The sequence below is a fragment of the Pyrgilauda ruficollis genome, unplaced genomic scaffold (assembly GCF_017590135.1).
Source record: "Pyrgilauda ruficollis isolate IOZ18807 unplaced genomic scaffold, ASM1759013v1 scaffold25, whole genome shotgun sequence".
Taxonomy (NCBI): Eukaryota; Metazoa; Chordata; class Aves; order Passeriformes; family Passeridae; genus Pyrgilauda; species Pyrgilauda ruficollis.
Window position 1 is genome coordinate 16,745,726 of NW_024523822.1, and position 24,970 is coordinate 16,770,695.

Below are 24,970 nucleotides of genomic sequence, written 5' to 3' on the forward strand. Positions count from 1 at the left end.
CAAGCATGAGCTTGTACTGAGGAGAGATGATTTCAGGGTAATTTCCAGCCTCACTGTGTGGTCTGAGGTCTTCATGTCCATTCTGGGTCTGTTGGTGCAGGACTGGTTCTGATCTGTCTCATGGTCAGCACCCTTTTCCCGGTGCCTTGTGCTGAGTAAGCCTTGGTCTTACAGCTGAGATATGTCCCTTGGTTAAAAGGTGCCAGGTTGTAGCTAAAATGGAGCTTACCTGGCTGTGGGGACCACATTTTCTACCTCAGAGGTGTTCTCCCCTGTCTGGTTGGCTATAACAATACTATGCATGGAATGAGGGAGTCCTGTTTCCTTATCTGACTGCTGAGTTTGGTGTGTGTGTCTTTGGCTCATTATTCTCCAGAGCTGTGGTATTCTTGTACTCTGCCCTTCTGGAATACTCAAAGGAACTTCCGTGGAACAGCAGCACTAGCTTGAGTATATTTATTTTCCTGAGTATATTTAGTTTCCATTTATGCAGGAAAGTTAGCAGAATTAGGGCTGGATAGTGGTGCAGGCAGCTCTTTCAGAAATAAAATTCATGTCAGCAGGGTCTTGCCTTGGTTTTGATTTGTTTATGTGGTTAGAAATTTGGGCTAAAATTTCTGGTGTTTTGCGCTGATCTTTCTAGTACAATAAAGGAAGAGAAAATTGTAAATTATGAGCACTGGGATGGTGGCTCCTGTGGCCTGTGAAACATGTCTCATATCTCATCTCTTCTCTCTGTACCCTCAAGACCTTTCAAATTCAACATCCAAATTTCACAGTGCATAGGCAGGGTGGTGGTGTCAAACAGTGCCAGATCAGCAAGGGGCAGCAGAGTCCTGCCCCAGGCAGGAATAACTCCAGGCAGCAGCACATGCTGGTGGCCAACCGTGCTGGTGGAGCTGGGCAGAAAAAGCCCTGGGAGCTGGGTGACCCTGGGCCAGCACAGCCACACGTCACAAAGGAGGCAAGCACAGAAAAGTGCTCTCTCAGCAGGCTCTTCTCTGTTACTTTACCTGTTGTGTTACGAGCTCAGGCACAGACCAGTTCTCTATCCTGGTTTGGAGGGATTTAGACATACACCTTAATTAATGTTGTGGATTTCTGAGTACCACTTTTGGCTGAAGTGCCCTGATTAACTGTCTTCTAGACAACCAAAGAAAACTGTCAGGGATTTCATACCTTACTAAAGAAATAGGAGAAATAAGCCTTTTAAATCCTGGCATATTTGTTACATAGGAATGGTAGATAAGTATGACCATATTAATAAAAGATACAGTTTTCTGTCTTGCAAAGTAATTTAGACCTTGAGATAGCTGTTTCATTTAAAACATTCATGCACTCAGATGCAGAACTGGGAGGAAAGAGAAGTAGAGAGTTACCACTATAATCTGCAGAAGAGTTTCTTAGGTTTCATGCACTTTACAGGAGGATTACAGATCAGTCTAAATTCAGTGTAAATTATGGCTAAATGGACACAGTGTATTGCCAGGCTGGGCTTCAGGTTCAGGAAAGACATCAGCAGCATGCTTTGTTCTGTGTTGACATGCTCTCCACTGGAAACGAAATTATGACAAGTGTTTTAAACTCTCAATTTAAATTCAGGGGGATTTAAAACCATATTTTTCTGTCTAGGTACACAGACCAGGAGTGTTTAGTATTGCTGTTTGGTAAGCTGCTGGAGATATTGTGTTCTTCAGTGCTATCAATCAACAGTGTATCAATCTGTAAGAAAACATCAGCACTTTCTTTCACAGTTACTTTTTTTATCTCTCAAAATAAAAAGTTCAGAAGTTTTATAGACTAGTGACTACTTGCTGCAGAAGTACAGCTGTCATTGAGTATGTATGGAAAAGTGCATAGAAAATGGCTCGATGCTTCCTTTTCTCACACTTGAGAAGTATCACCAGTATATATAGGCAATTAATGTGTTATCAACGAGTGCTTTGATATGTTTTGTGGCCTTAAATTCAGAAGGTATGCTATAAATAGTATTTAGTAACTGCTGTGTTTTGGAAGCAGAAAATTTTTAAAGTACAGTATTCACAGTCAAATGTGATATGATTAGACACAACATACTCAGTAAATTGTAATATTCCAACTCCACCAAATAACAAATTTGTAGGCTTGCCAGTTGGGCTATATTAGTTTCCTGGAGAGGAATAAGGCACATGGAAAAGGGCTGGCTGCTTTTTCTTTTTTTCCTAGGGACCAGGGACAAACTTCTAACCTTGTTGGGCTGCTTGTTAAACCTAATGTTCCAACATTTGAGTTCTTCAAATTCAAGCTGTGGTTGGATCTAGTTTAAAGAAGAGCAGTTAATGTTATATGTATTTGTCTGGTCCATAGGCCTGACATATGGGATGTGTTAAACTGAGGTCCAAGTGCAAGGATGATATCACCAGCACAGAACAATATCAATGTCAGAAGCATGGACTAGTGAGTTGCTGAATTTTGGAGCTGGACACTACCTCACGTCCCTTAATTTTTTTAACCCTTTAAATAAAAGATGTGACATTTTGCTAATGTAGGTTTACACTGCCCTTGTCCTCAGTGGTGCTTCTGCTCAGCGTGGTGCTGTCAGTCGCTGTGGAGGACTGGCTGTTCTCTGTCATTCATGCTTTATTCACAAGGTATTTTTCACTCACTGCTGGCATCAAGCTTCTTGCCTTTTGTGCTTTGTTACCCCATGAACAAGTCTTCTGTTCATACTGTATTATTATTATTCACCTCTGCTTGAACTTTCTTCCTCTCCTTCCACATATATTTGACTTTCCACTGTGACAGGGAGTAAGAAAGGAAATGACATATTGCAGACTCAGAAAGAATTATAGTCTTAACTTCTAGCAGAAGAAGTGTGTGTTTTGGCTCTTGGAAATGAGAACAGAGTTTCATACCAAGGGGAGGCAAAATATCAAATGTGTTTCTGTAAAACATATCAAAATGCATGCAAATTGAACAGGTTTGTCTAAAGCATTGAGTCCTCCCGTGTGAAGTGCCTGTATTTGCAGCTTCTCCCTTTTCCTTTCAAGGAACTTTCAAAGAGTAGTAGTATTAACTCCAGGAGTCAAAACACCCTTCTCTAGATCAAAAATTATAGTTTTGTATTTCTATGTGAGTAAGTCTTGCAGGTTTTTTGGTTGAACTTCTGTTTTTACCATTGCTCACTGGCTCACAACACGTGTGTGGAAGAGTAGCCACAGTAGGGAATGCAGCCCTGGAGGGGTGGTCAGTGTTTCCCGGAGCTGTCAAACCTCTGTGCTCTGTGCAGCCCCCACACTGGCAGAGCTTCTCTCAGGTCTCTCTCTACACTCCATTCCCTTCAGTGGAATGACTCAAGGGTCCTGTTTTGCAGGCTCCAATAACACTCCCTCTATCCCAGAAAATTCTATCTGAATCTTTCTTTCAGCGTTGCCATCACTGGCTTCACTCTCAGACAGTTTTGGCATGATTTTGAGAGTGGTGCAACACTTGCATATTGGAAGTGCCAGCAAATCACCTTCAGCGTCGAGGGGCTTGAGGAATCAAAATCAGAAAAATTAATTTGGCAGATGCAAAGCTCTTTCAATGCTGGCTCTTTGAAAAATTTCCCTGAAGACAAGGAACCAAAATTCTTCATGGTGATTTCATTTTTGGTGATAATGAAGCAGTTTTGTGCAAATATCTTACCCTAAAACATTGTTGGTAGCCCTTTGCTGTGTGTTGGTGCCTTTGAAAGTGAAATTTTGAGCCTGTGCCTTCTCTGAAAAGCAGAAATGAGCAGACAGGGTCCCTTCCTCCTCAGCTTTCTGGCAGAGTGGCAAGTTCCTTCTGCCAAGTAGCACTTGGGAGATTGTAAATTTGTTACAGAAAGTGCATTAATATTTTACTTTCTCCCCCATAAAAATTCTCCTCCAATTGTAAGTGAAGCAATGAAGACAGTTGCTGGTGCAAAATATACAGGTTGTTATTCTGACTTTACAATTTGTGCAATTCTGTTATTTTTGCTTACCTAAATAAAGATCACAGGCTCTGTTATTGTTTGTTGTGGAATGCAGCACTTGAATCAGAATTATGGTTTCTATATAACATTAGGAAACATGATATAAAATTTGGTAACAGGTCTCTACTGTCCTACTTTTGAAATTGGTGAGTATTGTATAATTCAGAGGGAAGTGGAACCTTCTCTCTCACTACTCTTTTCTTGATGACCGAATAAAAGGGAAATAAACACACTATTGAACCTGATCACACTATTGAACCTTGTAGTAGACTAAAACACTGAGTGTTGAAAGCTTTATTCTATGGAATGATATGCTGTTATCCTCCTTTAAGAAAAGTTTGGGAAAATTGCCTATTAAAGTTGTGTATGTACTTGACATGTTCAAAATTACCCTCAAACCCTACAGGAATTCATGACCATGTATGACTGTATGGAAAGATTATTGAAAAAGACATTCGCAAGAACTGGCAATGGAAACTGGCTGAGCACAGTGGGGTGCAGAAATTATTTGCTACACACAGTGTCTTTTAGACTAAATTTATTAACTAGGATGTCATGGTGTTTGTATTTCTATCAGGTTTTAAAGATTCTATCACCGTATTATTCTGTTTAATATCTCACTGTTGTTTATTCCCTTTTAGGGAACTTTCTACAATTCTATTAAGTACAACAAGGAGAAAGCATAAGCAAAATAGTGGGTGTACAGAAGTAACAAAACCTAAATGTTTTATGCAGAAAAGATGCAACAAGTATCTGCTACCTACGAAGAATGAAACAAATTTTCACACTGTGACCTTGCAGTACAATCTTGGATCAAACCACACAAGTTTCTTTAACAAAAAATAGTTGGATTATACTATTTGCATTGATCTGATGATGTGGAAATAAAACATTGAAAGGAATGTCGTTATTGTTTTCTTTATTCTTTGGATTTTGCTTCACTGAATGGATTTACTAAAACTGATAAAATCTTTCACTACAAAGTCATCACTACAGGATTAAAGAAGCCTTATAGGCAAAACTTGTTGATATGAAATGATGTGAAATATTACCAAGGATAATAACAGGGTTTCATACTCAGCACAAGATTTTAGAGAAGGAAAATAGAACCACACAAATCCTGTTATCCTCGTTGGGCTGTATGATTAAACTGCTGGGATAGCACTGAAAGGTACATCTGTGCTATTGTACAGCTGCTTGGATGTGAATCAGGGGTCCTGTGCTTTCATTCTTACTGGTGTTGAGTAGCATTTCACTTTGGCAGTAGTTCTTTTGAAGGTTGCAATGCTAGTCATGGCCAGTGTGAGAATGGCACAATTGAGCTGCATGTTAATGGAAGGCAGATACTGCAAGCAATGCAGACTGATGAACAGGAAGTTTATTTGGCAAAGATATTTGAAACATTAATTTTGCCATGACTAGTAGATTCCTATTAAATCACAAAACAGATTCAGTCCAACTGAAATCAAGGGAAGTTTTTCTGTTGACTTCAGTGACATAAAGATTTGGACCTCTTTTGGAATTATGTTCCAATTTGTGATCATTTTTCTGATGCTTACTAAATGTCCCTCAGAGTCAATACATTAAAACATGTTGCCAATTCAAATATTGTTGTCTTGTACTGTAAAAGCTAAAATAAAATATTTGCTTTGGCATCATTGTAAGTGGAATTTTTGTCATGTGCTTAGAACTTATTTTGCACTGCTAGCTGCACGTAGGAAATGTTCCCTGTTCTTCTAAAAATATTTGTAGTACACGTTTAAGACATTAACTGTAACTTTATGGATTGGGTTTAATGCTCAGTGGATTTACACTACAGTATGAATCTAACCCTTAATTATTACCAATGGAATTCCTTCTGCACATCAGATTGGTTTTGCCTGTGAAGTTATAGTTTTGTATTTAATGAAAAGATTATCATTAATAATATATTGTGAAAGTTTAAAGTTGCTAACCATGTGTTTTATTTTCTCTGTGTATCAGGAGAATTTCTTGGGAGCTAATGCAAACACCTTTTGGATAATTTCTCACTGACTTACTTCTTTTATTTGCTGAACATCTTTGCTCAAATCAGTTTATTTCTGGCAGTGTACTTGGTGATTCCTGTTAGCACCATGCTGAACTGTTGGTATTCTTTGTGAACTAAATTCTACAGTGCATCCTGACAAAAATGATGATAAAAACTGGGCTGCAGCTTAATTCACTAATCTGTGTTTGTTTTTTACTGTATTGAGGGTCATGATTTTCATCCCTAAATAGTTTGTGATGCATCATATCTGTTCTACTAAACCTGCTTTGCTTTGTCTTTTCTACTTCTCTCCTTATTCTATAGCCAATCTGGTAGCGAGTTTGTATTTTTGTACTTCAAACAGAAGCTCTCACTTCTTATGCCTGTGTAACATCATTCCTTTGTTTCCCTCCCTACAATACGAATCCACTCTTTCAGCAACTTTAATTTTACTGTCACACATCCACTTCTGTGGACTATGGCAGTTCTGTCTGAGGTTCTGAAAATATTTTCCATTCCCTTTCTTCTCTTCTTGGCATTTTCTGAAACTGACTGTGGCACTTCTGTTTAGGCTTATCAGTTGGCTCATAGTGCAATTTGTGTCTAATCTCTACTTCCCTTCCTTTGATTTTCTCACTGGTTAGTTAAGCCTTAGAGATCATTAATATGTACTTCTGCTAATTCTCATCAGATCTTTTCTGTTGTTTAGTTTGGTTTTCTTTTAATGCTCTCATATTTTTCTGTATATCTGTATGACTAAAGCTTCTTTTTCATTCCTGTTCTCAGAGAGACTGTGAATTTGAGTCTAAGGTCTTTGCATTTTACCTCTGCTGTATTGAGTGTCTCCTACTTAGGTTTAATACAGCATATTCAATTGGCCTTCAGTTTTCCTCAGCTCCCAGGAGCAGGAATGAGATTCACTTCTGCATTTACAAGTCTACAGTAAACAGTGGTGCCTAGTGGTTTTCTGTAGGGCTTTTGAGACGTATAGAAACACCTGGTTTTCTCCATTGACTGTGAAAAGGGCCTTGATAATTGTTTTATATGTCTGCGTCTCTAGGTAGCTCTCTCTGCACTGTCTGTGTCTAAGGCTACATGTCGTGCACTGTGTATGGGGACTGAAATTGTATATGTGCATTGGGAATGAAAACCAGCTCTTGGTTTGGCTGTGCTATATGGCAGCTAATTTTTTCTTTCTCAAGTATTTTTAGAAGGGCTTCTTTTCATAGGCCTCCCAAAAGTAATTTTGAACACTTTAATGAAGGAACTGAAGTAGAAAATGGCCAGACTATTCTATTACTGAAGTTAGAACAGGCACATTTAGTCTTATGGAAGATCTTACCAATCTTGGTGGGAGGAGGAAGGCATATATTTATTGGATTACAATTTTATTGTTGAATTAATAATATTGATTTAATTTTAATGATTTACAGGAAGCCTGTTTACCTGTAAAACTCCAGCCATTGCAGATATTGTGATACTAGTAGATGGTTCTTGGAGTATTGGCAGATTCAATTTCAGGCTCGTTCGACTGTTCCTGGAAAACCTGGTTTCTGCTTTCAATGTGGGATCTGAGAAAACAAGAGTAGGTAAGGTGCCACACTTTTTTTGCAATATTTCTCCAGCAATGTAAAGATATTATCATTTCAGGATAGTTAACAGCTTAATGCTACTCTTTTTTGCAAGATTCTTCCTCATCTAGCACTAGCATTTCTATCATCAGAGCAATGCTGCTGGAATGTTTGTAGTATTAATTCTTTACTGTGACCCTCAACTTAGTTAACTCTAATGCAATGTCAGTGAAAAAATGGAAACAGTGGAAACAGTCTTACTGACTTCAGTCAGCATTAGCCTCAAATACTTGCAGTTTAATTTTTGCAGGCAGAATGTGCCAATGGATGGCTTTTCTTGTGCTTTAAACTGGCTGAAATGTTATATTTTTGATCTGCTACTGTTCAAAAGTACATTAAGTAAAATTGTTCTAAAAATTTTTTTGCGATGTTAATAACTCTGAAAAAATTTTGTATTTCTTTGCTTTTCATTTAATTAGCACTTGAGTAAAAGGCTTTGAAAGTTAATTGAAGAGTTGTCACCCAGAACAACTTCATGCTACTTTTTGTTGTCAACCAATGCAGTTTTTCTAGTATGGTAGCAAAGCAACTTGCAGTAAGCTAATTAGTAAGGTACTGGAAACCCAGTACATAAAGTCTATATACTTGAAAAAAAAAACCCTTTATTGTCTGATGGATTACCCTCATTTCTGGTTCTTTAGGTCTTGCACAGTACAGTGGGGATCCCCGAATTGAGTGGCACTTGAATGCCTATGGCACAAAGGATGCTGTTTTGGATGCGGTCCGTAACCTGCCGTATAAGGGAGGGAATACATTGACAGGTACTGTGTATGCTTTGGCTCTTGCCTTTTATTAAAAAACATATTCTGCTGCACAGCCCAAGAAGTGTCAGTGATTATTATGAAGGGTGGAAAGGATAGGGGTTTTGCAGCTTGCCAAGGGCTTTATCCAGTGTCAGTCAAGGCTTTTCTGAAGCACTTGTCCATTGGCTTCACTGGGAATCAGGACAGGGTCTCATAAAACAAAGTTACCTAACTCTGTGCTGGAAGTAAAGTCTTTTACCTGCTGGGAAGAAAATGCAAAATCCATTTATAATGTTCATGCACAGAGCTTTATTCTGGAGAAGGAAAGGATGTTGTTTCAATATCTGACAACTGGTAATACTAACTTTACAAATGACCACCCAGGGCTTTTAGATTTTCATTGACCTTTTAGTAGTCAGAGCACTGAAACCTCAGAGACACTTAGTGATGGATAAAGGAGAGATGCCTGACAATCTGGGAAAAATATAGTCTCTGAATACAATTCCAGTGTCATCACAGCAGCAGTTAGTAATGTTGAAATGATATACCCAAAGACCCAGACATGGCTTTAAGTAAATTACTGCCTTTTTTTTTTTTTTTTTTAAGGAATAGGAGAAAAAATAAGGAACAGTCTTTATTTTGGTAGAAGGAGTGATTGCAGTGGGACAAAGGACAGAAAACTCTAGTATGATTCTAGGAGTACTGGGTGGTAGGAAGCAGTAAATTATCATGATTATTTTATATGAATGTTACATGAAAATGAGTTAGAAATGTTAGTTGTGGGAGATTTAAGAGTTTTCAGATACGATCTCATTGTGATGTGTAAGTTTGTCCTGAAGCTGTTGTTCTTATTTCCTTTTAAATAATTAACATTTATTAAAATCAGATTTCCCCTAAGAGTAAATAAAGCTCTTTTTTTGGCTTGTAAGTTAGAAAAAATAAAAAAACAAACAAAAGTAAGATTATCTGTAGCAGCCAGAGCATGTGCGTTCATATAAGCAATACAGGGAGGGTGAACTTCCTGTTCTAGCTTGGTGGAACTTGGTAGAGCAGGAAAAAAAAAGATGACGTATTTGCAGAAATATCAATTTAGGTTTTCATAGGCAGCTTAGAATACATTGATTGATCAAAAGGCTGCTAAAAATAATTTTCAGCTTCTCTGTAGTTTAGGCTGCTGTTAGAATTTAATTTTTCAGTAAATAAATTCTTCTTTTATGCTTATTCTTCATCAGAATTTTTACATTGAGTAGAAAAACAAACACTGTGATATTGGCAAAACTAATGGATGTTTTCATCTGTAAAAGTCTTTTAAAATGTTTCCTTTTTTAGGTCTTGCCTTAACTTACATTTTGGAAAACAGCTTTAAGCCTGAAGCAGGTGCAAGACCTGGGGTATCTAAAATTGGGATACTGATTACTGATGGGAAGTCCCAAGATGATGTTATCCCTCCTGCTAAAAACCTACGAGATGCTGGCATTGAGCTGTTTGCTATTGGTGTGTATTCTGCCATATCTATGTACATGTCCCATTGTACTCTGGTCTATTTGTATCTGTTGCTGACTGTAATAAGGAAGTGTTCTTTTCTGCCTGTATGCATCATTAATCATATTGTCATTCATTTGTGTCTTTTATAAGAATTGCTTATAACATTGCTGTTATAACTGGAATTAGGCAGTATACATGGGTGCTACATTTTCATGAGACAGCTGAAAAGATGCCACTTACACTGGAAGAAATCACCATCTTGCATTGACATCTTAAAAACAGAGCAATCTGTCATTAAAACAAATAGAGTTTTATGTTAGTAATTTTTTATCAATCCCTGTGTGTACAAGATTTTTTTCTTTTTCATTGCAAATATTTTCTTTATTTTCCTTTCCAATAAAAGGTGTAAAGAATGCAGATATAAATGAACTCAAAGAGATTGCCTCTGAGCCTGACAGCACACATGTCTACAACGTGGCTGACTTTAACTTCATGCATACCATTGTAGAAGGTCTTACCAGAACAGTGTGCTCACGAGTAGAGGAGCAGGAAAAGGAAATCAAAGGTATACAGAAACAAGATTTAATGTAACTTATGAGCTTAGAGCTGGAAATCAAATACCTGCAGTTCTAGGCTGGCTTCTGACACTAGACTCACACTACATATTCTTTTGCTTCTGCTGTCAGGGAAGTTATCTTCCTAGCTGTTTTATTCTTAGATATCTCTGATCTTTTGCTCTCTGTTTTTAGTAGAGGTAAATATTATGGTATTTGGTAGTACGAAAAAAAAAAAAGTGCATTCATTCTGCTGTAAGTATTTCCAAGCAGTGGGTAAGGAAATCTTTTCGTAATACAGTTTTGGGGATGAATTAGTTTAACAGCTGCGCATGGAATTGTTATCATCATGCTGTGCTTTCCATCTCCTAACTTAATGTTTTTACTGTCTCATAAGTACTCAGGAGTTTCAACTATTTAGATTACTTTGTCCCTCCTCTTGATGGATTTTTTTCTCATTTTTAATTTACTACACAAAAAATATATATTTTGGTTCGCAAGAAAAGATGGCAGCAAAGGAAATTGTTCTTATATGAAAAAGCCTCCTCTGACTACAATTATTTTGGCTATTCTGAAGAAAAGAAATGGCTATGAAAAAATGTTGCAATTTGCCAGAAATACAATTCTACCTGAGGCCTTTCTTTCTGAAAGGTTTCAGTGGATTTTGTTTCTATTTATTGGTTTGTGATTCCTTAATAGCACAGAATTCTGAGTAATTGTCTCTTTCTCTGTCTCTCATAATATATATGGATATATGGAATATAATACATATATATATATACACATTGAATATAATATATATATATATTCAATATAATATATAGATATATGTAATATATATCAATAAGGAAAGCTCTCTCGAGCGGAAGAAAATGGAAAAAACCATGGATAGATGAGACATCTTTGTGGAAAATGATTGCCAGAGAAGATCACTGTGTCTCTACAGTGGGCTGACTGACAGTATCAGTTTCCAACCTGCTGAGGAGCACAGGAGATCACAGCTGTATATGTACTTGTATGGTTTTCATGACTGGGAGGAAAGCAACCTGAAAAAAAAACCCAGCAGAATGGTCTGGAAATAGTGGTAGGAAGAAGGTTAGGAAGGCTTAGTGTTGTATTTTTGTCTTTTTCATATAAGGGTCTATGAAAGACCAGGGAGGTTTGATCCCAGAGAAACTCCTTGTGAACTACTCATTATTACTTCTTTGTTTCCACTGAAAATAACCTAAATAAGTGTGCAATAGCCAATTATTTGATTTTCTGATGAGGAACAATATTTAGAGCTTCAGGATATATAACAAACCAAGCAATTATAATGCAGAAGGGAATAAAAATGTGTGTTGTCTCCAACCTAGGAACAATTGCTTCTCTTGGGACTCCTTCGGATTTGGTCACATCGGAGGTGACAGCGAGAGGCTTCCGGGTCAGCTGGAGCCATGCACCAGGCAAAGTGGAAAAGTACAGGGTGGTGTACTACCCCACTCGAGGAGGACAGCCAGAAGAGGTAATAGGAGGAAAAGATGCCCAGAAGTTTTTAATGTAGCAGGGGCAACTAACCAGACAGGAAATCTGTGGACCTCTTTTAAATGGACCCTGAAATTCCCCCTGAGGGCTTCAGAAAAGAGGTTGGTCACACTGGATGGTGACAATGGTTAGGTAGTAGCCAGGCTACATGTCTCTCATACAATTTAAAGTAAACTAAGTGTTATAATAATAATCATCACTTTCAGGGGGTGGGGTGAAGTGCGTGCATTTTTTCTTACACATATGGTTACTTGAAACAATTCTACTGACATCCCCTGCACTACTCTGTTTGCAAGAAGAGAAGAGGTAGGAGGTGATGGCAAGCCACATTTTCAGTTCTAAGAAAAAGATATTCATAAAGGGAAGATTGTACATTTTGGGACATCTACAGTTGGTCATTGAAAATTTGGAGGGAATTGTTTATTTGCATGGGACTTCAACATTTTGGAGATGGAAAAAATGCAGTGGAACAAAGTTTTGACTCCAGCTGACAATTTATCAAATTGAATGGAAATGTAGAAGAGCAAAAGGATTTAATGAAGGTTATATTTTGTTTCCTTTTGCACTAGAAACTAGCTTAGGATGAATATGTATTGTTGGAATTTTGAAGTACTCTCTCTGTGTGTATATATGTAGTACTAAAGGAATATTTATGATGGTATTATATCAAAAAGTGCCAGGTACACATCTTTAAACTGTATCCCATACACTTTATTCAGCTAAACTCTTCCTTTGTTCTGAATGGCTATTTATAGCAGATAACCATTTGGACTATGTATATGGTTGCTGTTCTTTTCAGACACTTTACTGTATATAAACATGGCATGAACCGAACTTTAGTACAGTGCAAAAATTGCCTGAAAGAGGGATTGATTTGATGGTAATATTGTTTGCTTTATGCATATTTAGTTAAATTTTCTTTTAAACAGGTTGTGGTAGATGGAAGTGAATCAACAGCAGTTCTGAAAAACCTGATGTCTTTAACTGAGTACCAGATAGCTGTGTTTGCTATCTACTCCAACGCTGCCAGTGAGGGCCTCCGTGGGACGGAAACCACGCGTGAGTATCCACGGTGTGCTTGTTGCAGATTTGACTGTCTGCATTTGGTCAGACTGTGCAGGCATTAGTCTTTGTGAGAAATAAACACAGAAGGGAGTCTTTTTCAATTTACCTTATTGTAGTGTGTTTGCCTTAAATTAAATTTTGTTTTAATAATTCTGGGCCAAGCTCCTAAGTCCAAATGCTCTGTGGATATTTAAACACTGAGAAAGGTTTTATCTCTGGGCTGAACTTTGAAGTCGGTTGTATTGAACCCTAAATTAGAACATTCCTATGTTTTGGGTGTGGAAGCAAGTTTTACAAACTAGATTTGTAGCTGGAGATGATCTGATGAGTGGAAATTTAGGTGGGAACTAAAATACCTTCGTGTGATTCCCACCAGTGCCAAAGATTGCAAGGTAACTCTGTAAGTTTCTTTCTCAATGATTTAATTATTTTCTGTCTGTAAAATGATGCCTTGGGATATTGTAAGACTTAATACATTTACAGTTTAATGTATTTGTATACAAAGTGCAGGGGTTTTTTAGTAAATATGAAAATATTAGGAAGTAAAGAGTAACTTTATAGTTCAGACTAGGAAACAAGAAGTCCATATGTGGTATATCAATAACTGATATCTGCTGAAAGAACAGAGCAGCAGGGCTCAAGGAATCTATAGGATTTCTATAGTGCTTTATCACCTTCCTGAACCAAGTGATCAAGGAGCCAGCAAGAGAAGGTGCTCTGCTGCAGCTCGTACATAGAAACAAAGAAGAACTGATGGTGGAGAGGAGATCACATCCTACAAGCTCAGGAAAGGCCCCTATGGCCAGTTGGTAACCAGCTGGCTGGAGGCTTGCATGGATAATCAAGAAGCTTGTAACAGAACTCAGACATCAAAAAGAAATGTATAAGTGATGTGTAAGAAGAGACCCAGGAAAAGAATAAAGCTGCTGTCTGATCTTGCAGGGGTAAGTTTAGAAAAGCCAAGACCAACCTGGAGCTGAATCTAGCAAGCAGTGTGAAGAGGAAAACAAGTTTAACCTTATGCTTTTCAGAAAAGGGGAGTGCAAAGTCCTGACCCTCATGAGTGGCAGCCCCATGTGCCACTACACACTGAGGGGTGCTCAGCTGGAAGGGAGCTCTGCAGAGAAGGACTTGGGGGTCCTGGTAAACAGAAAACTGACTGTGAGCCAGAAGAGCACCCTGGTCACAAAGAAGGCCAAGAGCCTTCTGAATTGCTTTAGAAAATGTTTGCCAGCAGATTCAGGGAGCTGATGATTCTTGTCCTCTGCTCAGCACTGATGAGGCCATCCCTGGATGCCTGGTCTTGTGCTGGGTTCTCCCAACACAAGAGAGATGTGAACTTACTGTGGTGACTTCAGTGAAGGGCTGTAAAGATGATTAAGGGTTTGGCACATCTTTCATGAGAGTCTGGGACAGCTGGACTGCCCAGCCTGGAGAAGAGAAGGCTCAGGTGATCTTGTCAATGTGTCAAATCCCTGATGTGAGGAAGTGAAGAAGAGGAGTGAGCCAGACTTTTCTCAGTGGTGCTTATTAGCAGGACAAGAGCCAATAGGCACAAATTAAAAGCCCATGAAATGAAATTAGAACAGAAGAAAAGACAGTTTTATTGTAATGGTGGTCAAACACTGGAGTAAGTTGTCCAGAGATGTTGTGAAGTCTGCATGTCTGGAGATATTTCAAGCCCAACTGGACAAGGTTCTGAGCAACCTGCTTTATCTGAACCTGACAGAACAGGGAAGTTCATTAGAACAGATGACCTCAAGAGGTGCCTTTCATCCTTGGTGGTTCTTTGATTCTATGTCAGTGCTAAGCTCCTCAATCTGAAAACAAAATAGAATCATACAAAATTTTTTAGACTTTTCTTTTAGTCTCAGTCCCCCAGAATGCCATCTCCTGCCATGTTATACCCCATGAGGCAGTGTTAGGACCTGTTTGATTTATTGAAGCTTAGAGAACAGTCACAAAGTCAGCCAACAGGATTGTTTTGTATTGCACCTGGTATTCCTTTGAAGTCACTCAGTCAAGTTCTGACAGAGCCCAGCCCCGTTGGCTTTCAGAGATTTGATCAGATCACACCCTAAGGTCATGCAGCATCAAGTATTTTTTACAGCTGTCTTTGATAGTGTATTGGAAGTGTAATAGTCTGACATGTGCAAGTGTTAATCACTCCACATGCTAAAAATACCTGCAATTTTAAAGAATTTTTTTTTACTATTCTTATGGAGAATTATGGAAAATTGTAGTTTACATTCCTGCCTGTGTGAGAAATACTTACAGATTAAAATAGTCACCAATTGCATTTGTTTATATAGAACATTGAAAATAGTTTACAGGTATGTGAAATCTAAACAGATGCATAATGTACAGATAAGTAGAAAGTTTTATGATTTCATAGTCACTTCTAAATTGAAATAAATGTGAAATTCATTCAGATATTAATTTGCTAAAAATATTTTTTTACCTGGTTTAGCCTATTCCAGATGGTTTCATTTATTCCAGCTGGTTTTAGTTGGTTTAATTTATTCCTATGTTACCTGAATATTAGGATAGTCTGGTAACTGTCCAAGATGCAAACCAGCATTATCTACTCAAGATTTATATTTGAGATTCTGAGCTCTTTGGCTGAAAATTCCACTAGAAAACATCACATTTTATTTCCCGTCACCTCTTGTCGGAGTATCTGCAGGTTCCTGTTGAGAGTGAAAATGCAAGTCAAAAGTTATAGTTGAAGGGCACTTTTCCTATAGGTTTTTTTTACTCAAAATAAGGGGAAGAACAGGTGATGGATACTCTCACTGTGACCCTGGGGCAGTTGAATAGGAATGAGACAACGTGGTGCAAGGTGACTTCAGGATATCTCAACATGTAATTCTTTGCTGTGGGTATCAGAAGTGTCAGTGGAGCTCTGAGCAAGGAGACTGAAGTACATTTGAAAATGTTCATGGGTAGTTTCTCCCTGTAATTAGAGAAATTGCGAGAATTCAGGGGAATATAAATAAATACAAGAACAAGGTTTTAAACTGAATGTAGGTAGGTTGAAAAAGGTTTGGAGGGGTAGTGGAGGTAACCTGGAAGTGGAAACCTCAAGAGAAGCCTGGGTTGAAGTTTTGGCACTGTTTATAGACATGAATGACAAACTGAGTGAACAGCCTCAATGAACGAGAAAGGATGAGGCTGCCATGGTTCTGTTAGAGCTTGTTGAACATAATGTAAGAGATGTACTTGGAGGTACCAACTTGGACAAGGAGTCCAGAGAAGCTCTGTGAATGAAATTAGAATTTGTTCCTGAATATTTGTGTGCAGGCCAGATTCTTCAGAATTTCATATAGGAAAGATTTGTATCAGTTAGCAATTGCCTTCTCTTTTTTTCAGACCATTCCAGTAATTTTGGGGATTATTGTCAATGTATAAATTTCAAAGGAGAAGTTGAAATTCCTTCATATCTCTCCATATTCATGCCTGAATATTTCTCCATATTCATGCCTGAATATTTTGGTGGGATTCTTCAGTGGTGTACCAGCAGTGGAGAGGCCATGGGATATTATTCCTTGAGAGGAATAAAGTGAGGACAACCAGGAAAGTGCAAAATACTACTCTGAAGAGTTACAGAAATGCAAAGAAACATTTGGAAACCCAGATTGGTACTGTGTTCTGGTATCAGTGCCTTAAATCCCCAAGTAAATCTCCTCATATTGTTTGAATTTCACTCACCCTACTGTCCCTCTCCAGGGTAGCATTTGCCATGATTTGCAATGGATGACCTTACCCATATTTGCATAATCCCACTGATACAGGCCTTGGTGCCAGTTTGGAGAATCCAGGTCTTAACCAGACAATTGTTTACAGCCAAAATATTTTGATCTGTGCAGTGTGCTCACCAAGGGTTTTTCTGGGGCCTGTCACAGCCACGCTCTGGTTTGGGAACTACTCCCTGAAAGAGCCACCCCTTAAAACTGCTACTGGTTCCTAATAGCAACCATGCTGAAATGCTTTATGAGGCATAAATCTTCCCTGGCATTGGAATTGGTTTGGGTTAACATTTCCTTGTTTCTCTGATTCTGAGTTCTTTTATGTATCAATTAGATCCTATTTGTAGGATACACTCAGCACTTCTGTGGCTGGAGGCAGCCACATTCCTGTGTGTTTCCTGGGGAAAACCAAACTGTTTGAAGAACAGCTGGTTGTCCAAGTGAGAGAACTGAAGTGTCTGTCTCTTGTTGCACTGCAGTTGCCTTGCCCATGGCCTCGGATCTGCAGCTGTACGACGTGTCCCAGAGCAGCATGAGGGTGAGGTGGAACGGGGTGCTGGGTGCCACAGGGTACATGATCCTCTATGCTCCCCTCACAGAAGGATTGGCAGCAGATGAGAAGGAGGTGATGTATTGTGCTTTCATCTGAATAGCAGTTAATTAAAAAAAAAATTTAAAAAAAATCAGTCTTTTGAAGAACAAACTAGTACATGTTTTTTAACATCCAGTGTGATCAGCAAATACTGGGGTTTTTTTCCATGACTTGATTAAGTATTGTATGTGTCACAGGCTATGAATAAAGTGCAAGTGCCAGATTGTTATTTCTATGTCATTGACATAAAAATGCAACAAATTTAACTGAATTTAAGTCAGTCTTTTGAAATTTTATATAAAGTGATATTGTATCATCATATAGAACACTCAAAGGAAAAAACTAAGTTATCTCCTAAGTGTGCCAGCAGAAAAATATGAAGTTTAGTCTTTGTTCTTTTCAGGACCTTTAAATGTAAGTAAAATTTGTTGGTCTGAAACAAAACTGTCATTGATTTTCTTTTCATTCTCTTCACCCTTTATCTTTAAATGTCTTTAAAATCACTTTTCATCAAAAGTGATTTTAGAAGACATTCTTTCAAAGGAAAAGAAGTGGGGACAAGGTAAAGTCCAGTGTTCTGTCACTAACATAGTAAAACCAATGGAACTTCTGGTCTAGGATTTAAAAATTTCTACACTCAAGTTTATATATGTGTAATCAAGGTTATGTACAATATCCGTGTTCAAGCAAAGCACTATAAAGCATGCAGGGGCATGTGAGCTTGTGGAGGGGGCATGAAGCTGCTGAAAGCCAGCACAGACTTGTGCTCACTGCCAAAGCAGTGCCTGTGAGCACGTAATTCTGTTAAAAGTGGGGCCTCCCCGGGAACTGGCTGCTTCAGGAGCTTTACCCCAAAGAAATAAGTACAGTCCATGTTAGAGTATATTATTCCATAAAGAGGTGGAAAAGGAAAATGATACAAATAGCAACAAATCTGAGCCTCAGTGTGCATAGAAATCAACTCCTCCAATGAGTTAATGTGATTTTCAGATTAGTGACTGAAGATGAACCAAAGTGTAGATGGGAGTGGGAATAAGATATGGTAGATGGGAAAATGCGTTAGTAGCTGCTCATTCTGGAGAGGCATACTTTATCATTGCTAATGTGGTTAGTCTTTTTTAAAGTCCTTTTTACTGTGTGTTGGCTTACAGCTTTTTGAAAGTTTTAACCTTTTAATTATTGTGCAAAATCCCAAAACCTTGGGCAAAGCCCTGCAGGCAGTGTCGGGCAAATGCTCAGCAGAAAATTTGATCATATATCTAATTTCAAGTATTTAACTGGTATGATTCTTCATTATAAGGTAATTCAGAAATAATGTATCTTTTTTGATTCATGGTGTTTTTAGATAAAAATTGGGGAGACGTCAACAGATCTTGAACTGGATGGACTATTGCCAAATACAGAATATACAGTCACAGTTTATGCCATGTTTGGAGAAGAAGCTAGTGATCCCCTCACAGGACAAGAAACTACATGTAGGTAGCTCAAATCTATATTCACTTCAATGTTAACAAAACTTCAGAATGGCCTTTGCACACATTAGAGCAACCATCTGATTATCTGATTTGAGCAATTGGGCAAGCTCTTTACATAAGTTTCTCACTGTGGATACTCAGTTTACAAAGACTGAGGATTTCTACAAACCTGCTTGGTTTTGCAACAGGATTGTGAACTTGTTTCTCTCGTTGGTAGTGGTGCTATGGATGCCCCCACTGATCTTGGTTAAATTCCTGACAGTTTTCTGAAGGCGAATGAAGGTCACCACGTAGACCTTCATGGTAAAAACAGAAACATGCTCTGTTTAGGCTCCTCTAGCTAGAAAACCAGGTGTGTGTGTGAGCCTGCTCGTATGGAGAAAGTCATTCCTCTGGCTCAGTAGCAGTACAGAGAGAGAAGAAGCAAAGAGAAGATTTCTGTCCAACCCCTGCTGCCTAACATCTGGTATATGGAGGGTTGGAAAGTGCCTGTGCACTCATGATAGATGGTGTGTTTTTAATAAGCAGCAAGCATTTTGCCAGCTAAATTCTGTCCTCTGCAAACTGTACAGACTGTATGTCAGCTCTCTAAATAGCTCCAGCCTTTGGAAGACAAAGGAATTGAAAATAAGTAATTGTGCTTCTGGGACATTTCTGGGACTGCATTCAGTGACGTCTCTATTGCTCCCAGCAGGGGAGTGAGTGAATCCTCTTTTTTTGTGCTCCTGGCATGAGTAACCCGGTCAGGGTGAAAGTGACTTACATTTAATAAGTGAGAGAAGTTCAGGCATGTGAATGCTAGGGAAAATAAAACCCAGAGCAATTCCTTGTAAGGTCAGCAAGCAATCGTGGAAGAAGCTCTAGGAATGGTGTTTGCTGGGTCTCCTCTAGGAGGACAGTGGTGGACAGACAAGTTCCAGTAGCTAAGTCCTGCAACTTGGGCATGTTTGTAAATTTGAAATGAGTGTAGAAGATTCCCAACAAAGAGAATAAAATCTTTGGTTCCTTATCCCTCCCTACCTTTCTCTGTCTATTTCTCCTCATCTTGCACAGCCCCCCTGTCTGTATCTCCCACCCTGGCCTTTGGCCAATATCTACCCAGTATCAGATTTTTATTTCTCCTAAACAGTAGTTTATGTAGTTTTTGACTATGCCAGCTTCTATTCATTTCATACCATATGGAGAATCTTGGAGAATACAGAGCTCTAAACCTGGCTAACACATTGGATGGAAGATCACATACAAATTCCAGATACATTGGTACAAGCTGAGCTTTCATGACCACTGTCTGATCACAGAACCTTGTAACATGTGTTAGTCAGCCCATCATCACTACTGCTGCTACTACACCAGAATAAAAAAAAAAACCCTCACTTCTCTGAAACCTTAATTTCTTTTTAGGATGACACAATACAGCCATCTCTGGTCTATAGGACTGAAAGTAGATGGATTCTGTCATGCAGCTATTCAAATAAACCCCTCTCCTAGCAGGCTTAGATGAATCAGGCAGTGGGGCAATCTGGGAGGAAGAAAGCTCCTGGTAATTATGCCTGTCCCACATGTTGGTGTTTAACAGTAATGCCTTAACCGTCCAGAATCTGATTTAAGCTTCTTTTTTCTTTTTTTTTTCCTTTTTTTTTTCTTTCAGTGTGATTATTTATGACTTACAATTAAGAAATAGGCTACCTGGTATTTTGTTTCTGGAGGATATATCTGCCTGAAGAGTCATCTGCCAAATATGCTGTAGTATTAGGTGTATTATCTAATAATCTGTGTTTAGTAAATAATATTCTACTCATTCTATCATCTTGGTTACTGTAGCAAAACCTTCCCTATGCCAAACAGAGGCATGCTCAGCAAGCTCATTCTAGGGTGTAGTTTCATTTTGGGGCCGGGATCATCCAAGACTGGCTGTAAATATCACGTAAGTCTGGCACCAGGACTGTGGTTGAGAGCAAAGCTGTCAGGAGGTGGCTCCAAGAGGAAGGAGCTGAGACTGACGTGTTTTCTTGTATGACCTGGATGGTGGAATGAAGTGCATTTCATGACTGACAGAAAGTAGAAAGGAAAGCCAGCACGTGATACTCCCTTCACCAGAGGAATATGTTGAATGCCAGAATGTGTGGCAAACCAATCTGCTACAGTTCCAGTGTGTTCCCGTCTTCTCTTTTCTAAGAGCCAAGTAGACTTCACTGTTCCTAAGCTGGTTGCAGATTCTGGATTGATAAATGGCCTGGCTAGAGATCTCACAGAAAATATGAGGCCTTTAAAATCTTTGACTTTTCCCAGGTGCTATTGTGTGAGGGAAGCAGCTCCTGAAGTGCTGATATTTATCTGTCCACGTGGACTGGTGAGGAGTGTGTGTGTGAAGGCAGAATGGATGGAGAAAGGTTTTATAATTCAGAGGAAAGTAGCAGATGTTGGACTAATACAGAACCTACTGCTGAGAGTAACAGCACAAATTGCTTTCTGTGGTGTGACAGAGACGTGGGTGTAATCTGAGACTGTCTCTTGCATGACCTCATTTTCCTTCAGCTCGTGACAGTCAGGGAATATCTAGAATAAAAGTAAGGCTTTAACTGGGATTGTTGTTAAGAAACAGCTAAGGTTTCCTAAAAGAAAGAGTGGACAGAGGTAAAAAGTAGCATCGGTGGAGATCTCAGCTGGTTATGCTTTTTGGACAAACTTACCCTTATATCAAGATCTTTTAGGATTCAGAAAAGTTTTTGCCCAAATTCTACTGTCATGAAGTATTTTTGCTGGGATACATATGACAACCAAATGTGTATAGGATGAAGTACTAGCTGGATTAAATTAATTCACAAATACAACCCCAAATCTATTGCAAGTGTTCTATAGGCGAGATCTTGCTATGATATCTGCAGTGAACAACATCATAACTTCTTTTTCAGTATCAGTTGTGATACATTTAGCAAATCTGGAGGCTCTGTTTCAGTAAAGAGCTAAACCCTTTTACCTGCCTTTAAGTACTTTTGTAGTGCCATTAATGTAGGCCTTTGAATAGAAATACTAGTGATATAAATTTTTTAATGGAAAACATACTATTTGTTATTAAGACATGAAAAATTTCACAGCTAAAACCTGGGATCACTTTCATGGTTTTACCTCTTTTCTTTTCAAGTGCCTCTAAGTCCACCAGCAAACTTGAAATTTTCTGATGTTGGACACAATAGTGCCAAGCTATCCTGGGATCCTGCTTCCAAAAACATAAATGGCTATCGCATCATGTACGTCAAAACAGACGGAACAGAAACCAATGAGGTAAATTTTAGCAACCCTTTTCCCTTAAGCAGTCTCAAACCTTCCCAAACTTCTGTAATTATTAGGGATAATGTTTATGAAAAAAAGCTACCATACAAGCTCTAAAAAAAGATTTGCAAGAGAATTCTGAAACTTGGTGTAAATAAGAGTTTGCTTGAAGTTGGATGTATGTATGTCTGGGGGAGAGTATTCTGAGCAGCTGGGGGCACATAAACTGAGGGAGACCAGGGGTCAGTGGTTTGCTAGGAGCAGGGTCTTGACTAAATGTATAGTATGGAAATATTTACTCTTGATTCAGTTCAGATAAGAAAACTTTTGATGTATCACTTATCATGGGCTCAAGATCATTCAAAAAGACCATCTGAATGCTTTGCCACATTTTCTCAATATTTATTGCTTTAATTTTGTATTGAAACTCTCTAGAAACAGGATTTGGCTTCAACAGAGTGCTAAGGCAATACCAAGATGTTCTAACTTAGACTCTTATATTTAATAATTTGCAGTATTTATTTCTGCCTTGTTACCAAGGGTGCTTTATAATACCTTTTAGCAGCATGAATTCTGTGATAGAATGCATAATGGGATGGAATGATTCATACTGAAATATTAATAATTTTTTTAAAAAAATACACATTTTAAAAAAATGCAGTAAGTGTGTTTGATTATTAAAACAGTCCAGGTTCCTTAGGAAATAAGTTATCATAGATAACTTGGCCCTCAAGGAAAAGAAGTCTTCAATGGTAGTTACCTGTAATTGTTTCTTCTGGGACATATCTGGCCTTTCATCTGTATAAAGCGGAATATTTGTATTGAACCTGAAGAAATGGCTCTCAGCTTTAGAAGGGAGCATACCTATGCAATGTTTTGTTTCTTTTCTTTCTGCTAGGTCCCTTAAAATTTAAATTAGAAATCATTTGACCTCTTCCTATTGATTCCCCTTAATATAGATGATATGCCTGAGTGTCCTGGTCACAGTGGTATTTGAACATGTCAGGCTCATCGTAGTATACTTTGTAATGTGAGTGAATGTTCAGTTCTCTTTTCCTTCGTTCAAAGAACAGGTGGCATGTTCTTGTTTGCTCTGCACTGGTAGCATTTTCCCTGTGGTGCTGAGCTAATGTGGCACTGAATAGTTGGACTGATAAAGTGTTTATACAGCTTTGAGTTTTATGTCCCTGGCAAAGTCACTTAACTGCAGCGTGGAGAAAGACCAGACAAAACTCTCATCTGTCTCTTGACAAATGTTAAACATAAGAGTTTTATGCAGTGATTGTCCATGATAAGAGGTTAGGTTTGGTAGCCCAAAAAGCTCCTTCACCTTCTGGGTTCCTGAACATGCAGTGCTGATGTTAGCTGAACAGCTAGGCTTACCAAGGCTGAATTCTCCTTTTTCATGGTTTGCCATAAATGCAAAATTTTCATTTTTTGTAATTTGTCTATTATAACTGGTTTTGTCAGCTTTGATGGACCTGAGTTTATACTTGTTCATAGTTTCACTGAATTTCTCTACTAATTGCACGACATACTCCTTCTGTATCATTATTATCCAGAAGAATGTCACACACTGATAATGTATTGTATAGTCAATATCTACTGAAAATTATGCTTTCTCTAGGTGGAAGTTGGTCGTGTTTCAACCCATACTCTGAAAAGTTTGGCACCCCTTACAGAGTATACTGTTGCTCTTTTCTCCCAGTACGATGAGGGACAATCTGAACCACTTACTGGCAGCTTTACCACAAGTGAGTATTGCTGAACTTCTGAGGGCTTTCCAAGAAGAAATTTTATACTTTCTTGTGTTACTGGAAAGTAAGATTAGTTACAGCAAAGGTCTCTGACTGTGAATTCAAATATATGGAATGCTTTCTGTTATTTTCATTGCTGCTCTTGGCTTCTTTGCTCCCTTACTATGGGGCCAGTTGCCTCTTTACTCACATGAGTAATCTCTTGACATCATGAAAACATCTCCACAGCTTTCTGAAGCATTATTCAGTGTGATGGCATTTGTATCTCCAGATGAAGTGTGATGAGTTTTGAATCACACATTTAACCACTGGACTGTCCAGGCACTAGCGGGTAGAACCTTATATACATACAGGGGAACTACATCAAAAGGAGAAAATATAAGAGATTCAAAGTTCCTGCAGTTTGTTTAACACAGTTACAGTTTCTGTAACTGTAGTTCTGCATTAAACAAATGGCTGATGACACATATCAATGATTTCCAAGAACAATGCGAAGAGAAAGGAGGAAGGAGAGGAAAGAGAAGGATGAGGTGGAAGAGGAAGGAAGAGCATGCATGTATGGAGCAAGATGTTGACACATGCAAAGTGCAAACGGAAATGTACAGAGCCTGGAAAGGGCAGAGACTGGGAGTTGGCTTTGAGTACAAGAAAAGAGCCTTGTGCACAGAGCTCTGAGCAAAGGAGATGGACTTAGGGCTGCATGCAGTTCCTTCAGTGGAGAGAGGACAAGGAGGCCTGTCCAGTTAGAATAAAGAGTCTATTCCCTTCCTTGAACTACAGAACTACGTCCCTAAGACAAATAAGTGGGCAAAGAATTCTGTGGTGCCTTTGGTGTCTGCTTCCCGTGTTATAATCTTTTAAGAAACTGCAAGTAGAATGGTGTGTGCCTGTGCCTGATGTTGCCATCTATGGAAGTGTCAGAGCATAACTCACTCTCACTTTTCTTGTGTGTAATATTTTCCAGAAAGAGTTCCAGCTCCCCAGCATTTGGAAATTGATGAAGTATCAACAGATAGCTTCAGGGTCAGCTGGAAGCCCACCTCATCAGATATTGCTTTTTACAGATTGGCATGGATTCCTTTGGATGGGGGGGAGTCTGAGGAGGTAAGTTGCCCTGACATCCTGAGGGGTGAAATGA

At 38.7% G+C, this 24,970-nt stretch overlaps 1 protein-coding gene across 1 annotated transcript in view; it reads left to right on the top strand.

The window, feature by feature from the left end:
• Window positions 1–24,970, top strand: part of COL14A1 (collagen type XIV alpha 1 chain) — a 114,018-nt gene that overhangs the window by 26,371 nt on the left and 62,677 nt on the right. The window contains exons 6-17 of the mRNA XM_041470570.1: window positions 2,848–2,854; window positions 7,425–7,576; window positions 8,260–8,379; window positions 9,691–9,855; window positions 10,250–10,411; window positions 11,756–11,904; window positions 12,854–12,983; window positions 17,218–17,363; window positions 18,676–18,805; window positions 21,948–22,087; window positions 23,703–23,833; window positions 24,801–24,936. Of these exons, the coding sequence (XP_041326504.1) occupies window positions 2,848–2,854; window positions 7,425–7,576; window positions 8,260–8,379; window positions 9,691–9,855; window positions 10,250–10,411; window positions 11,756–11,904; window positions 12,854–12,983; window positions 17,218–17,363; window positions 18,676–18,805; window positions 21,948–22,087; window positions 23,703–23,833; window positions 24,801–24,936 (1,568 nt within the window). The remainder of the gene's footprint in view (window positions 1–2,847; window positions 2,855–7,424; window positions 7,577–8,259; window positions 8,380–9,690; window positions 9,856–10,249; window positions 10,412–11,755; window positions 11,905–12,853; window positions 12,984–17,217; window positions 17,364–18,675; window positions 18,806–21,947; window positions 22,088–23,702; window positions 23,834–24,800; window positions 24,937–24,970) is intronic.